We start from the raw sequence: 17,777 nt of genomic DNA, 5'->3' as shown, positions 1-17,777 counted from the left end.
CTTTTTATTATCCTATTTAATTACAACACACTTAACTTAAATATAACTAAATAAACAAAAATCAGTTCTTGTTCATGTTAAAAAAGTAACAAACAATATAAAAATCCCAGGAATCTGATATCTTAGCTAATGCCAAAGTATTAATAGACAAATATCCTAACGACCTAACACAAAATCTACCATCGGAGCTAATTCAAGCAAAAAATTTACTTTATGAAAAAATCAAAAGTTTTCACAATATCAGAGAGTTTTCTGATTTTATTTTTGAAAAAAAAAAACAATTACTGATTAGCAGTATACCTGAGATTTGCACTGTATTCCAGTTGTTTCTGGTTCTCCCTGTAACATCCGCTGAACCAGAAAGAACTTTTTCTAAGCTCACTGGCCATAATATCAGTTGAGAATGATCGAGCAAAAGAGGTGTAGATTTGGACATCCTCGTAAACAAGTTCCCTTTGTTAAAGTCGAGGAAAAAGGAATAGGGACTTTCTAATATACCATAGGATACTTCATAAATATTGAAAATCTCTTGTTCACATTTGTGTTTCAGTTATTAGTAGTTAAATATTGAGTTATTTTTTTTTAATAAAACTTTGATTAATTAGAAGCATAAATGTTTGTTTTCTAGTTTTAGTATTTTAAGAGTACTATAATAATAAATAAATAAATGTTGAAACTATTATCAAAATATAAAAAAATATCACTATCACATTGTAGTTCTTATTAAAAAATATGTTTCAAGCAGATATCACAATAATGATGTATTTGAAGGAATTTTTGAGCATACTTAGGGAGGGGATCCTAAAAATTTGCTACGCTACTGATTCTGCATTATAACCTCTCTAATTAACAGAAATACTCATTTGCTAGAGAAGCAATATTAAAATGGGCTATACGAGTATACCTTGTGGTTTTATTTATTTTCTAATGAAGAAGTTTACATTATGTATCATTTTATAACCATGTAAAAATATATTTTCGTAATATTGTCATATATTTTGTATTGGGAAAAATAGGACAGAATAAAGGGTTTTCGGTAGAGCAATAAAACGCCAATATTTTTTCTATTCTCATTTTATTCCTGTCTAATTCTTAAAACAGAACTACTTAGGAAACACTCCTAGTATTTCCTACGACAAGAAAAAGTCAGCTTAATCAACTATAAGAAAATAAAAAAATGCTATATAGAAATATAATAATCACAGTTAATTCTACCTTAGTATAATAGTTTTCAAAATACCAACGTATTATTGCTTTGTGACTGGAAGAAATCTTCCAGTAAGAAAACAGTTCCATCCATCCACTAAAAGGTTCCTTTTCTTTATTATTTTCATTTAAACAACCCAAAATTGATTATTGCACGCAGCGTACATATATTTTGAAAACCTCTGAAGTCAGAACTCAGAAACATCATGCAATCTTAATTTGATAACACCTTTGATATATATATAACATTAATCAAAGATGGTGATACAATTACAGTTCAATTGCAGTATTGAAATAAATCAGCCTATAAGGGGCAAAAAGAAACTTTTTACCTATAATTAACTATAACTTTAATATTAGTCTCTTAAAATATTATCATTATAGCTATGAACTAACTAATGAACATTATACCTTCCTTATATGGCTGTATTTAGAAGCACAAGAATTGACGTTGGATGTTTGCACAACCTAATAATCCAAAATAAATTAATTACTTTTATTACTTTGTCCCCATATTTTGAAAAATAAGAAAAAATAAGAAATTTCAAAACATAAGGTCCAATTTTTTTTTAATTTTAGGTTGACTAGCTCTATTAGAAAGTAACATTAAATCTTTTCCTCAGTCTGGCCCTATGCTTAAATGGGTTTCTTGTGCTTTTCTTTGCCTTAAAAGTCTAAAGCAACTCTATAATGTTTCCTTTAACCAGTACCTTTTATAAATTTTGTCTGGTTGAAGTAAACATTTTATTATGTTTGTTATTAACAAAACCCTTAGAAAGTATAGTATATATTAGAAAAAAAAATAATAAAACCAATTTTTAACTAAAAATTGAAGTTGAGTAAAAATATAAATATATCATATAAAAAGAAAATTTCCAAGGAATAGTAAAGAAGGTGAGCGAGAAATATACAGAGTAAATAATTATGGCAACATTAAAAATAGTCTTCTAATTTTTAAAATAAATTTGTCAGTTTAATAGGTGCGAGAAGTACAAATTAAAAGTATGCATTATTTTCTTTATGTTTCGTATTTTCAGAAATTCAGTTATATATTTCTATATAAATATTATCAAAAGAAATATTTTTTTTTACCTGTAATTATATCCAATCATAACATTTTGTACCTCCCTAACCTCTATATCCATACATTATTAGTTTTAAAATATTATTATTTTTAGCTTGTCTTATGGCACAATTAAAAAAAATACTAGTGATGTGCAGAAAATGATCTATCCAACAGAAGTAATCCAATATTTTGTTAAGTTGTTTACTTGGAAGTATTTTGGAAACAATATTAGTAGAAAAAATATTTATCTATGACAGATTTTTCTTTAGTGATCATTTGTCGTATGTATAACGTTTCAACAATATCTAGAGAAATCTCTGACTTGATTCAGTCAATCAAATAAAAAATCAACGTCATATGGCAAGATTTTCAGAAAAAAAAAACATTCGGTAGAGTTTTCAACAGAATAACATGAAGTTTGTCAAATATTTTGTCGTAAGTTACAATATTAAATAATCTTTGGTAGTCAAAACTGCAACCGTCATTCCCTGAAATCACTAAAGAAATACCTCAAATATCCTATTTACAAATACAAAATACCCAAACGTAGCTGCACATCACTAATAAGTACAATTTGAATCTAACATTTTTCTGTCTGATATTATTATAATTCAATAAACAAATTTATTCATAATTCCATCAAATTCTAAAAGTTTTAATGAATAATAAAGTAACCCAACTAGTAAACTGCTATTTTTAAAATTCTAAGTACTAATTTTTAGGCCATTAAAATATAGCAAAACAATATACTACTTAATTATCTCAAAGTAAATATTTCTATGAAACAAGACAAAATATATTCGAAAAAAAAATCCGATATACGCATGCAGAACACTAAATCATTGAGCTGAGCAATTACATAGAGTATTCGTTCTAACTTCTCTAATTCGCGGTATCGTAAATCCAGCTACAATACTTGATCTAGCATCATCATTCCATCTAGGGGAGAATTAGAAAATTAACTCCCCTTTAATCCAATCGAGCACTCTTCTACCAAACTCCTGTTTATACACTAGCCATTGTAGCTGGACTATTGGTAGATTTACCAAGCTGGATAATGCTAAGTGCATGGTGTCAGGCTGTTATTGAGGCTGGTGACTGAGTCAAAATGGGCTGGCAAAGTTAGAAGAGCTTCTTCGGTGGTTCGATCTTCGGAGCAATTGATGGGTTTAGCTCTTGTGGTGTTAACGCATTCGATGGGCATCTTGATGGTTTCCATGTTGTAGTTAAATCCTTGAAGAGTAATCTGAAAAGAATATATTTCATTAATGTATTAAGCATCATTACAAGTAATATGCAAATCTATTTATAGGTATACACTGGATATACAGGGTGGTAAGAACTGTATTCCGGAAACTTCGATAGCATATTCTGCAGATAAAAATAAGTAAAAAAGTTCGTATAAATGTATGTCCTAAAATACTTAGTTTCGGAGATACAGGGTGTAGAAATTTCATTTTTATTTCGATTTTTTCTAAATAACTTCTGAAGTAACGTCAATATTTGGACGAAAATTGGTGTCTGGGAGTTTTGTGACACGAGAAATTTGGTTTTGATGTCAAAATGACTCCTATTTGTAGGGGGCGCCACCTACATGTGTTTTAACTTTTTTGAAGCGTAATAACTTTTCGTCCGTACCTGTATAAAACTATTACTAAAAGCATATACATTTTTATGACTTTTTACGTAAAAAATGTCTCTTGGTAAAAATCGCTACGAGCAACCGTTCTCAAGATATTGAGAATAGAATTAGTCTATACCTTTGAATAAGAAGACTAAGGAAGGAGAATAAATGCTACCCATGTATTCATGCATGGCGGGCGGAAAAAGGACTCTAGGGTAGGGATCCTTGACAGTTCTGTTTGACGATTCATTTCACACATTTGAATTTGATTTGAAATTTGGTGGATTTGTCAGTCTTTACGGAGCTTATTTTATATTATTTATATTTTTATTGTTATATTTACTTTTTTTCTCTTTCTTCTATTATTGTATATGGCACAGTTGTACAGATAAAGTCCTTTATTATTATTATTTATTATTTATTCTACTACTGATAGTTGTAAATGTATATTTTTTTACTCGGTAGTGTTATACAGGTATGGACGAAAAGTTATTACGCTTCAAACCAGTCAAAACATATGTAGGTGGCGCCCTCTACAAGTAGGAGTCATATTGACATAAAAATCAAATTTTCCATGTCAAAAAACTCCCAGATACCAATTTTCATCCAAATATTGACTTTATAAATTATTTGGAAAAAAATGATATAAAAATGAAACTTCTACACCCTGTATCTCCGAAAATAAGCATTTTAGGACATACATTTATACGAACTTTTTTACTTATTTTAATCTGCAGAATATGCTGCCGAAGTTTCCGGAATACAGTTCGGACCACCCTGTATATATTTTTTTTTATTTTTGAAGTTTTTTGATGGGTTAATATATTAAGATATACTAGCTATTATAATGCTTTAAATATTTACAAGTATGTGCGTCCTGCGTCCAAATAGAGAATACGATTTCGACAGACGGTATTCAAAAATTGACAAAAAAATAATTAATCTTTAAATTAAAATAAGAGTGAACACGTGAAAGATATTGCACTTCCTTGAAAATATACGTTGCAGTGGCTTTCAGAAACCTGAAAAGAAAGATCCGTTATACAACGGCTATACAACCACAGAGATTCACAATGAATCATTGTTCACACTTCAATTCGCAGACGATCAAGAGTAATAGTCGCCAATGAGAAAGTTGATATGTAATATAGACTAAGAAAGCTTATGGAAGAATACAGAGAATGAGGGTTGACAGTTAACATAGACAAAACAAAATATCTAGGTATAGATAGGTACACAAAAAGAAAATTTGAAGATGAATAACGCTCAAGAATTCATAGTGTCAAGAATATGAGTTCTGAATACCTAGTAATCGGGAAAAACGGATTATTGGCGTGAAATAATAATCGGATGTCTTAACGTCTAGTTTTATTCAGTGCAGTGATTTCCAATTTAATTGTAAAAAACAGTTAGTTTTGACGTAAGAAACGTCAAAAGTTGATGTTCTCCAATCGCGACCAAATTTGGTGGGTATAGGCAACCACCCTGCAAAGTTAGATACGACGTTTCGTTTACATCTTCATCAGGGTGGGACTAAGGATTTGATATTGAAGAAAAATGTGGGTGATATTGAAAAAAAAACATAACTGGGGACGGGCCACAGGATGACGCCTTCGGCATTTCAAACCGATGTTTCCAAATGAACGAAATCAATGGGCATTTTTCTTAATTATGGGACGATTGGAACCAAACTCGGCACGTGGATAGAAGTACCTGAATGGAGTCATCAGATGGACAGATGGTCTTTTAATACAAGTTTTGTGAAATTGAATCAAATTATTTATTAATTTTTAATTTATTAGTTTTTCTACATTTCAAAATACACTTTTTCAAACATGTCCTTTAAATCCTTCAATTTAATAGCTGTTAGTAAGAAGTTTCACTTCAAATATGCGCACATAGTGCACACACACTTTTTTTATAAAAAAAAAGATGCCATTTTATTTCTTAAAAATATTATAATATGCTAAATGCCGATCATTTTGCTTCTAGCATGAAACAATCTCTATGCAGCAGTTTTGATGGAAGCCTTTAATTGTGTCTTGACTATCTCTTATTAGTTAGTAAAGTTCGTAAAGCTTTGCCTCATAGCAACTCATAGCTATAAATTTGAACCCTAAAGTACCTCTACCAAATAAACAGAACAGCTAAGATCAGGTGATAATACTACAAAACTTTTGAAAGCGGATTGCTTCGTGCCAAATAAAATTTAGTTAAATTAAAGGTTAGAATGATATAAACTAATCGAAAAAAAGTTAAGGATATTGTGTTTTAGCTAGGAAGAAAATTTTTCAGAAAAAATGTGTCGTTTGTGTTTAAAAAAAATACTGTTTGTAAACATAAAAAATTGTACCCAAACAAATAAAAAGCATTATCATCAAAAATCTACATTTAATTTTTGTTTAGAATAGAACTTGTTTGCGTGTTGCTAAGCGGCAGTTTGCGATATTGTGGTTATTCTGTCATCGATAATATGAACAGACATCATTTAACAATAGAGGAAGCAAATCAAGCCATTAAATTGGGTTGGTTATTAGCGGTGCGCGACAGATCGATATGGCTGATCGATTTAAAGTCACCTAAAGTGTAATTTCTAGGCTTAAAATCCAATTTAATGAGACTGGATCTGCCATGGAGAGGCATAGGGAGGGTCGACTAAGGTCGACAAATGCTAGACAGGACCGAAGCTTACTGAGAGGAGCTAGGATGGATCCTGCAAGAAACTACACGTTGTTCAGCCAGGACCTTTTGGCTGCCAGTAGAGTACGTATTACCCCTCGGACGGTTTTAAATCGATTAAAAAGTTTACATTGCTATAGGCCTATGAGACGCCCTCTGTTGATCGCGAGAGTCAGGTTGAGGTCATAAAACTCAACGTTTGCTCTGGTGTAATGAAAGAACTAACTGGGATGATGAGTGGCATACTGCGATGTTCAGCGATGAAAGCCGCTTTTCTCTTTGTACTGACAGACGTACAGTTCGTGTATGGAGACTAAGTAATACAAGACTTAACGACCGATATGTTCAAGAAGGACATCCCTTCGGAGTTTGAGGTATAAGGGTCTGGGGTGGAATTTTCTACGGAGGCCGAACGGAATTGTTTGTCTGTGAAGGCACAATGACAGGTGAAACACATTTTTTCTGAAAGAAATTCTTCTTAGCGAAAACACAATATCCTTAACTTTTTTCGATCACTTTATATGTAGTATCACAATATGTAGTATCTGAACGCATTCGATGAGTTTCTTTCAAATTTTAGTATATCTAGAAATAGCATAACGACACGAAAAGCAGTGAAAGATAAAAATAAAACTAATGCCAGTGTGCCAAATAAAAACTCACTTTAATAATAGTGTGCAACGGCACGTGGACGTATGGAATCTCGTCCACTGGGGTCTCCATAAAATAAGCCAGCACGCATCGGAGCACTGCCTGATGGGAGACAGTCAATACGTTTGTTTCGCATTCCAGCTGCGTAAGAACGGGTACCAATCGCTGCATGACGTCCACGTACGATTCCCCTTGCGGATAACGGTACTTCAGCTTCTCCCTATCTCTCAAAGCGAGTTCCTTTGGAAACCTTTCTTGCAGTTCTTCGTAGGAGAGACTCTCACAGTCGCCCTAGAATGAAAAAGAATATTTAATATACCTGCTCTAAATATACCTTAAAATATTTAATGTGGTTTAAGACTTCGATTAAATACACTAAAAAGATACAGCACGAATCTACAATAACGTAAGTTTTGTCAGCGTAATAAAGACTTGTTAGACGTTTACAACAAGCTGTATTTCGAATAAACTAAGCGTTGATTCGTTGCATGGAAGAGCTTCGATATACTCTTTTATTTGAATAAAAAGATTAAGGAAAGAGTGTTAGTAGAGACTATCCATATATTCATGAATGGTAGACGAAATCGACATCATAGGTCCCCATCCCTGACAGTTCTGTTTGACGTTTCAATTGAAATATTTGAATTTGATTTGAAAATTTGTGTAATTATTTTCTTTACTGAGCTTTATTTTATGGTATTTATTATTTATTCCACAATCGGTTTTGTTTAGAGATAGTTAATCTATTGAGACACTATTGCCATGACACTATTGCGACCGTAAAATAGTCGCACAACGTGCGGTAGATCTCGGTCAAAAGTCGAGAAAATAATATTACGCGCGCTACATGTAAAGTAACCAAGTAGTAACCAATCATTTATGAAATTCGCTTAAAATTAACTAATTATGATTTTTTTGGCATTTTCTCTATTATTCACAACTTTAATTAAGATACGTCAATTTGACTTAGATGCTTCAGTAGCTGAGCTAATACTTGTGGTATTATAATTATTATAATTTCTATTTTTATTAGAAACATATATTTTTATCACAATTTTGGGTTGGTTACAGACACATTAACTACTAACACTTACTGACAACGTAAAATAGAACAACAAATTATTGAGTCATGTTTGAGTCTACCCTACGTTATATATTTACACGTTTTAAATAAAATTAGAACGGCAGTGATAAAATGGAATTTAAGTCAGCCATATTAGGTCCCTATCGCGCTCAACCTAAGTTTTTTTGTTTTTTGTTATGCTTCTCCTTAATCTTCTTATCCAATACGGGTCAGTGATCATAAATTTACAATTGATTCTTATGTATATCTCGACTTTTTAATGCCGGTGTGCTGTACCTTTACTATATTTTTTAATCTAATGTTCAACATAGTTCAGTAGCGGATTAATAAATTTAAAAAGGGATTATTCTCATTTCAACTGAGCGCTCTCTTTGAAACGCGTATGCGTTTTATAAATGTCACTATTTTTGTGTAACGACCATAGTTTCACATAAATTTGACCTAGTACTGAAAAGCTCGGCGCCTTTTAAGAAAATGTCATGTGGACAAGCTTAGAGAAATTTAATGGCTGCTGTTATAATAATTCTTGCACTAAATACCCACACTGGGCTTTCTAAAGAAAAGCAAAGGCAACCGTTTTGCTCTGCTATTTTTTTTTCAAAGGAAGTTTAAGGTCTTCTGTATCCAGTCAGCCTTTTATGTTCAGAATAGGTTTTTTTTATATGCCTAAGTGTAAAAGGGCTTTGTATTTTCTTTGAGCAGGTGGTCCTTTTCATATTGGATTTTTGTCTGTTTTGGATGTAATTCCCAAATAATAACGTGTGAAAGCGGCATCAGTACAAGTGATACTTTCTTCCAATTTAAAGAGAATAATAAAGACGAAAAGAATACTATATATACATATGTGAAAAGGTACGTGTTCTCTTTAAGCTTTGGTGTTAACATTTATTATCCATATGATCGACAAAAAAACGGATTCAGCGATGGCTATGAATTATTAGTATTATTCATAAATACCTACTAATAAGAAATTTACTTTTTTCTCATAAATAAAAAATAAATATTGTAGTTTCGTAGCATGTCTCTATGTAGTCTAACCTACATAAATTTTGCAGTATAGTGTGAAGTGATATATTGCAGGTATTATTATATAGTTTCTGCGTATATTTCAAGAAAGTAGAGTTGATAAGAAGTTGTTAAAAATAGGTTGACATCACCTTGTCGAGTGTAATCACACGTTAACTTATTTCCACATCAACCTTTCAATAATATATTGCACAAACAAACCTTTTGTTTACGCTTGTTGATTCTTGTTAGCAGGTCCAAATTATGATCGAAAATAGCACAGAATTTACTTCTCTCTTGACAAACATTTACTTATTCCTTTGATAACGGAAAATAACCCACAAAACGAGAAAAATATGTTTTTTTCAGTAAACTATATTCCAGGGAAATTTATACATTGAAAAGTGTATGGTGCAATGTTTAGTTAATAATATATCTAATAAACTGACTACATAACTATAATATTAAATGAACGTATTATATTAGATATTAATTGTTTTAGCACACTTAAGTAATTAAATATGTTTTGAACAATTAACCAATTATAACGTATGATCAAAAAAAACGGCGTCCAGTTGGTTTGGAAACGAACATCGATGACATTCCCTATAGAATTTTACATATAAAATAACAGCGATCTTCATTTCATAGCCATTGCTGACGCCGTTTTTATTTCGATCATATTGTAAATGTATAGTGTTATTATTAATTCGCCACACTCTAATAAATTAAATTTTGTTTTTGTTTTAGGAGTTGAGATGATTATGGATCTTCCCAACAAAAATTCACACTATTTTAGGTATAAAGGCGCATTCTCACAACTCGTCTACTTGACAAGTATTTTTTTATTGGCATACAGGGTCTGACGGGAATGCGGCGTAGTTTCTATAATAAATAACTCAGAAATTCTGTATAGATGCCCGACGCACCATGTATACCCTGTATACCAATTACAAATGTTTGTCAAGTACACGAGTCGTGAGAATGCGCCTTAACATATACAAAATTAAAAAAAAATATATATATATAAAAAATCTGATACATTAAACTCGATTCTGCCAATTAAATATTAAACTAAATTATTATTAAAAATTATTTTATAAAACGAATTTTCCAAATTAACAGTTTACGATTTTCCAAAATAGATTGATGTGCCAAAATGGGACTGCATTTTACTTGAAATGCCTACACGATAATGGAGATATTCTAGTATAATTTAGATAGTATTATATTTAAAATGTTTATTATGTGAGTTAATTTTGTTTTTAGTAAAAACTGCAATATACCAAAACCACTTATTTCTAGGGTGTCCGTTCAGAGTGACAAAAATGGAGATGATACTTCAGATTCAAATGATTCTGCTGATTCTTCAGACTTTGGCCAACAAAAACAGATACTATTACGTAGCCAGAATTTTAATTAATTACAAGCCAGATCCTTGTACGAGCCCTAACAACTATATGTTGGGACAAGGTCATATTTTGGAATTATTACCCTGGTTTTTCAAAATGACTGAAAAATATATGTTTAATTTTTTAAATATAAACGTAGCCATATATCCTAAACAACTTGACAATATTTTTATGAATTTGTAAATCAATCCATATTTACAGTAGCGGATTTTGTTCATAAAAGGACAAATTTGCCTGACAACTAAATGTTGGGACAAGTATTTTTAAATAATTAATATCATCATAGGCGGCTTTGCTATAAACGTCACAAATGTCGCAAACTGTTTACTTCAGCATTGACAGCTTGTAAGTGACTCGATACTTTGAGTAGTGAGACTTACTGTAAGTAATTTTATTTTTTTTAATTTTCAATTTTGTTAATTTAATCCAAAGTAATGGTCCGTGGAAAAGCTACAAATCAAAAACTACGCGAAATTATCATTCGTCAATACAGTACGGGAAAAACAATTCGAAAAATTTCTGATGATTTAAGTATTCCAAAAACCACGGTCTTTAATATAATAAAAAAAATACGGCGAATTTGCCAATGTAGGCGTTAGAGGTAAAAGTTCGGGAAGGCCGAAAGTTGTATCTCTTAAGAGATTTACGAAATTTAGTAAAAAATTGCGAGAAGAGTAAAAAATTGCGAAAAGTCTGCGAGGAGAAGTACTCTTCACGAAGTAACAGTTAAATGGAATACTGTAACTGGAAATATATCAAGAGAATGTTGCCGAAAATATATCCATAAATGCGGTCTGGGGTTTTACAAGGTAAGCTTTCTTTCGTGTGAATAATCAATTACCTGAAGATTATTGATACAAATTCTTATTTAGGCCAAAGAAAAACCGCTACTGACAGAAATTCAAAAGAAAAATCGCTACAATTGGGCAAAATCTAAATTATCGTGGACACAAAATGATTGGAATAAGGTCATATTTAGCGATGAGTCTAAATTTGATGTTTGCGTTGAAGATCATCGAAAAAGAATAATACGAAATAAAGCAGATTTCTTTCATAAAGATTGCCTAAAGAGTATTGTTAAATTTCCTAAGGGGATTATGGTTTGGGGTTGCATGTCAGCAAGAGGTTTGGGCAAATTAAATTTTATAGATGGCACGCCCAAAAATATCAACATATACTTGAGACCTCACTTTTGCCTAGTGCTCAAGAATTGTTTCCAAACGAAGACTATATTTTTCAACAAGATGGAACATCGTGCTATTCAGCAAAATCAACTAAAAATTGGTTCGGTAATAATAATATAAAAGTTCTATCCCATCCTGCAAGTAGTCCGGACCTCAATGTTATAGAAACTGTGTGGTATAAAATGAAGCAATATTTAAGAAACCACCCTCAACGAACAATTTTTGATTTGCGTACAAAACTGCAGGAAATTTGGAATAATTTTTCTCCTCAAATGTGCCAATCTTTGGTAAATACAATGCCATTAAGAATTCAGGCAGTTGTTAAGGCGAAAGGTGATGTAACTCCGTATTAAACAAATTTCTTGTTGTGCTGTCCCAATATATAGTTGCCAGCAAATTTGGCTTGATTTTGACAAAATAAGCTATTATCAAAAGTGATTTGTTTGCAAAGTTATAAAAATATAGTAAAATTGTCTAGATCATATTGTAATGTTTGAATTTAGAATAATAAACAAAATAAATTGAGTCGTTTTAACAAATTACTATTTTTATTGCAAAAAAAGACCTTGTCCCAACATATAGGTGTTAGGGCTCGTATAGTGCAACATCTTTAAACAGTAAATTGTAAAGATCTATTCTGATTTGTTTGATAAATAGATACATTTAAAATACCATGCGAAACTGTTTTCTAGAAATATAAAATATAACCTTGTAAAAATAATAAAATTCAAAACATCTATACTTATTACTACAAAAAATATTGCACATCGCCATAACCATCTATTGCACACTGGTTTTGGACTGTTCTTTTGTTTAAGAACTTTAAAAAAAAATTGTAGTTTATATTTTCTGCAACGCAGCTTGGTCTAGGATGCTCTTTTAATAAAATAATATGATGGTTGAAGTATCAAAATCTGATGTTAGTTCCCCACTTTCAATCATTCTAGTGACAGTTACCGGACAGAAATATTGAACACCGGGTTCATTTCTTGAAAAAAACCCGGCATTTTTTCATGAGATGTATCCATCACAAAGGATTAGACATTATTTAATGGACCGTTTTTTAAACTTTTTTTTGTTCCAGTTGGAATGCACGAAAAGCTGATGCTCGCCAAAAATAACGATCACAATGCGACTTTTTTTTTCTACGGCTCGTTCGTTCAAAGAGTCGTGAGAACCGATTCATTGCTCACAATACGGTTCAATGAAATACTTGTTTTGGAATTCTTTCATTGTGCATTCTCTGAACGTGGCTGTACCATATTAATTGTTTTTGTTCTATAACATTTACTATTATTCTCTCTATTCTCATCTGTCGTCTGATGTCTTCATTTCTGATTTTATCCTTCCGTGAAATTCTCATTGCTCTTCTAATCGCGTCCATTTCTGTGTTGTCTCTAATTTCCTTTTATTCCTTTCAGTGAGTCGCCATGTTTCACATCCATAGAGTAATATGCTTTTAACTAGTGTCTCGTATATATTATATTTTCTGTTCTTTGTAATTTCAGTGCCCCATAGAATCCCATTTATGCATCTGATAACTCTTCGTGCCTGTATTACTCTGTTGTTTGTTTCTCTATCGACCGTTCCATCTCCTGTACATATTGAACCCAGGTACCTGTATCTTTACATGCATTAATTTCCACATTATTGTCCAAATTAAGATTTTCTGTATTGGCTCCATTTGGTAGGTTATTTCGTTTTTTCTGTATTTACTGTGAGACCCCATTTAGCGTATTCTTCAATTATTTTTCGCACCATATATTCCATATCATCTTTGTCGTTTGCGATTATGGCCTGGTCGTCTGCAAATTGCAAGGTGCATAAGCTTATGTATAAGTAATTTTCTACAACCATGACACGAAAAAAACGAAACTTGCAGTGTACCGAGCAATAATAATCCCCATCATGTTATATGGAAGCGAAATCTGGGTGCCGTACCGCCGACACATGAACGCATTAAACAAGTAGCAACAGGGGCACCTTAGACAATTCTTAAGAATCAAATGGTTCCATCGTGTCTCAAACGTATGGGTTCTTGAAAAAGCTAACTGCGAGAGTATTGAAGTCATGGTTACAAAATCCCGACTAAGATGGGCTGATCACGTATGCAGAATGCAAGAAAACCGCATACCAAAATTACTGCTTTACGGTTAGCTTGTAGACGGTAAGAGGAGGCCAGGTGGACAACTGAAAAGGTACATTTTCCACGAAAACTTAAAAGGGATGAACGTGCAGAATGAGTGGGAAGAAGCAGCTCACAATGGAACTCAATGGAGAAGGATTAGAAGGAACTCTAAAGAAAGTTAACAGCGACAATCAAAAAGTTAAGACGCAACAAAGCAACGAGATTTTTGAATTTCCGGAGTGCGGTAGACAGATAACATCACATATCGGGCATTTCAGTCACAGAAAAACTCATGAAAGAAAACGCCTTGCGTGACCATCTTCTGATGCGTGTCATATACTCGTCAGCGAGTAATGGCAGTAGTAGTATATATACATAAGTGTATAAGCATATGTCATTTAGTTCTATACCCATTCCGTTACCTTTCCTTTTCCATAGATGTAAGGCATTGGCAATATAAATTTTAAATAATGTTTAGGCAGCAACCCTGTCGGAGCCCTTTAGTAATAACAATTTTCTCTGGGAGACCGTTGACATCGATGATATTCCCCATATAATTTTACATATAAAATGACAGCTATTTTTATTTCATAGCCATCGTTGACGCCGATTTTTTTTTCGATCATATTGTATTTAAGTCCCCCGGGACGGCATTTCTGGCATAGGTTACAGATTGCCGCTTGCTTGTGGGGTATAATAATTATCAGAATATTCATACTTAGTTAATGGAATTCTTTTATTTTTTTTTACAAATCTTTAAATTACAAAATATAAGCGATGCCATATTACTCCTTTTCTTCCAGTAGAAAGTTCCTTTTAAGTTTCTCTATTTTTAAATAGCTTAGACTAAGGTAAGATGTTTTGAGGCATACCTACCAACATCCTCAGTCCACGCCCTGGATACTTACCGACCAGATCTCGTCCAGTTCGTGCAGCGCCTGTTTGGGCGCGTTGATGTGGGCGCTGGTGGCCTTGGTGCGTTGAAGGGTGGACGTCCAGACCTGGAGGCCTGGTAAGTTCAAGGCGTGGATGTGCTTGGCCAGCGACTTGGAGTACATGCGACCCCTCGGCGACAACGGAGCGTCGCCGCCTATGCGTCCGATAACGTTGAACTCGCTTTCGCCATGCTGCGTAAAGAACAAAACAAAATGAGAATATGAAATTAACGTGTAGGTAGTCGTAATGTTCGGTGGGTAAAGATGTTGAAAAAATGCATTGTACGTGATATTGCATACAATACACGTGTTGAACAGACGTGGTGTTGTATATAACATTTTATAAATGCACTATAGTATTTTTTGTGGATTTAACGTAACACTGTTTCGATCTTTAATATAACAACAAAGCATACATTCTATTGATATTTATATTTTTGTTAATAGAAGTCATTACATACCGAGTGTCCTATTTTGATTACAAATGAGGGTTATCTATTTATAAGGGTTATCTCTATTATTTATACATTTTTGACGTTAAAGCAAAACTATATGATTACTTATTTATAAAATAAATATACAGGGTTAGATACTTATTTAACAAAATTAATATCATTTTTTTTGTCTAATCAAATACCGGGAATATACATTATTAATTTTATGGAAATTTTTAAATGTGTACGTTTAATATTGCACTGCTACCTAAACTCAAATATGAACTAATTTATGATGAAATTTCAATATTCTTGGTTAAATCAGCATCATGACGCATATGGCGATGGCATTGGAGCCAAAGTTTACAGACAGTAAACTATGTTAGAACTGAATAGAACACTTAGTGTGGTTTATACGGACTATAACTATGGTCGACAAAAGGTGGAAAATCTAAAACTCTGACACCATTATTATTATTCTCACTAGTGGCGGATATAGAGAGGGCCCATGGGGCCCGGGCCCCCCTAAAATATATAAATTGTGTTAAATAAATGGCTTTTGGGTTAAAAATAGTGTCCTAAAAAGCATATTCTACATTAATTTTTATTTTGCCCCCCCCCCTAAAATAAATTCCTGTATCCGCCCCTGATTCTCACCTATTTGACCTACCCTGTGCATGAACTTTAACTTTAATTAAAAAATCTATAAAATAAGAGACGAATAAAGCCGGGATCCCATTAGGCCACACGCCACGCCACGCCATACCACCCCACGTCATGAAGATCTGGGCGTATGTTTTTCCATTTAATTACATGTGTTGCGTACACACTAGGGCTCACGCCACGCCACTCCACGCTATTACACATGCGATGGGCGATTCGTCCAGATCTCATGTGTACACTCTTTCCCACGTCGCAACACGTGGGCTCACGTGGGATAGCCTGGCGTGACCTAAAAGGCCTAAGGGCGCCTGGCTTTATTCGATTAGAACAAATTTATTCCTAAATTTTTATTGAATTTTCTATATTACGTTATTTGGTCCTCACTGTATAGCTATTTTATAGGTACCTATATAGAGTATGTCCCCGGATTGTCTTTACAAGAAGAAAACCTTCTTTATTATTGACATTTTGAGAAGAATGAATTCTTCATAAAAATGTTTGCTTGTTCTGTTAATCCCGTTTTGTACTTTTCCAAATTCCCATACCGTTTAGGAGCAAATTAAAAAAAAACATGAAAATATGGTTGATTTTTTCCTTGAAAGTCCTAAAAATCAAAGCGTTTCAAAATAATTTCGATTTTATTTTATTTTATACATGGTTACTAATAATTTTGTTGTTAAAGTATCATATTTCCCATAGATATTTCCCGACAAATATTATCACCATTCCCGTAGCATTGAACTAAATAAATGTTGTGCTTCTTTAACATTTTAAAATAACAAAAATATGACATTAATTAAAATTCTATCAATAATAATCTATCAAAGAATGAAAAGGAAATTATATTATCATAGATTGCTATTTGTGCTATTTATTACATTGCCTTTTGATTTTTAGGAAAAGATTCAACTGCGAATTCATGTTTTTTTTATTTTCTGTAAAATGGTACGGAAATTTGGAAAAGAATAAACAGGATTAACCATTTTAGAACAAGCAAACATTTTTAATTTAATTTTTTTCCTATTATAAAGACAATCCGGGGACATACTGTATAAAATATTAAAAAGTTTTATTAGTTGTTTCTTGGGTGTTGGGCTATGGTCAAATTCAAACAATAATCTTTCGACGTTTCGCATTTAATGTAGTGCTTCTGCAGGAATATATCTTGGAAGTAGTAGTGCTTATTTTCATTTCTTTACTGAGAGTGTAACTCTCAGTAACTCTCAGTGAAGAAATAGCCCAACACCCAAGAAACAACTAACCAAACTTATTATATAAAGGCTAAAGAATAATTACATTCTAAAATATCCTTCTTAACTGTTTTACATTGTTTCCTGGAACAGTTTATTGGCTTTAAAATTACTATATGTTCTCGAGAAATATTACCATGTGTATAATTCTAGAAGCAAATTTTACACCTCAAAATAAATATTTTCCTCTCCTGCAAAGCCATAAATTGTAAAACACGCACGACGACACGGAGCAAAATAAGCGTCCAGGTTCCTAAAATATGATTTCGGGAAATGGTTAATATTTATATAATTAGACTTTGTCCCCGGGTCGAATTTGTGATAAAAGAGAATGTGTTGGGAACACCGTTTACACCAGATTATTTTTAGGACGAAATGTAGACATTTAGTAGCCGAGATAAATTTAACGATGCTTTTGTATCGTGTATTTAAGTTGCTCTACATTCTAAATAGTAT

At 32.4% G+C, this 17,777-nt stretch overlaps 1 protein-coding gene across 1 annotated transcript in view; it reads right to left on the bottom strand.

The window, feature by feature from the left end:
* Positions 1-1,058: 1,058 nt before the first annotated feature.
* The window catches only part of LOC115877863 (6-phosphofructo-2-kinase/fructose-2,6-bisphosphatase-like), a 91,497-nt gene continuing 74,778 nt past the window's right edge, over positions 1,059-17,777 (bottom strand). Inside the window, exons 5-7 of the mRNA XM_030894205.1 lie at positions 14,948-15,166; positions 7,239-7,517; positions 1,059-3,518 (exon numbers count right to left, since the gene is read on the bottom strand). Of these exons, the coding sequence (XP_030750065.1) occupies positions 3,333-3,518; positions 7,239-7,517; positions 14,948-15,166 (684 nt within the window). The 3' untranslated portion in view covers positions 1,059-3,332. The remainder of the gene's footprint in view (positions 3,519-7,238; positions 7,518-14,947; positions 15,167-17,777) is intronic.

Source organism: Sitophilus oryzae, unplaced genomic scaffold (assembly GCF_002938485.1).
Source record: "Sitophilus oryzae breed Bouriz unplaced genomic scaffold, Soryzae_2.0 scaffold_1499_pilon_pilon, whole genome shotgun sequence".
Lineage (NCBI taxonomy): Eukaryota > Metazoa > Arthropoda > Insecta > Coleoptera > Curculionidae > Sitophilus > Sitophilus oryzae.
Note: the sequence above shows the minus strand (reverse complement) of the source record. Positions and strands in the feature narration are given on the sequence as shown.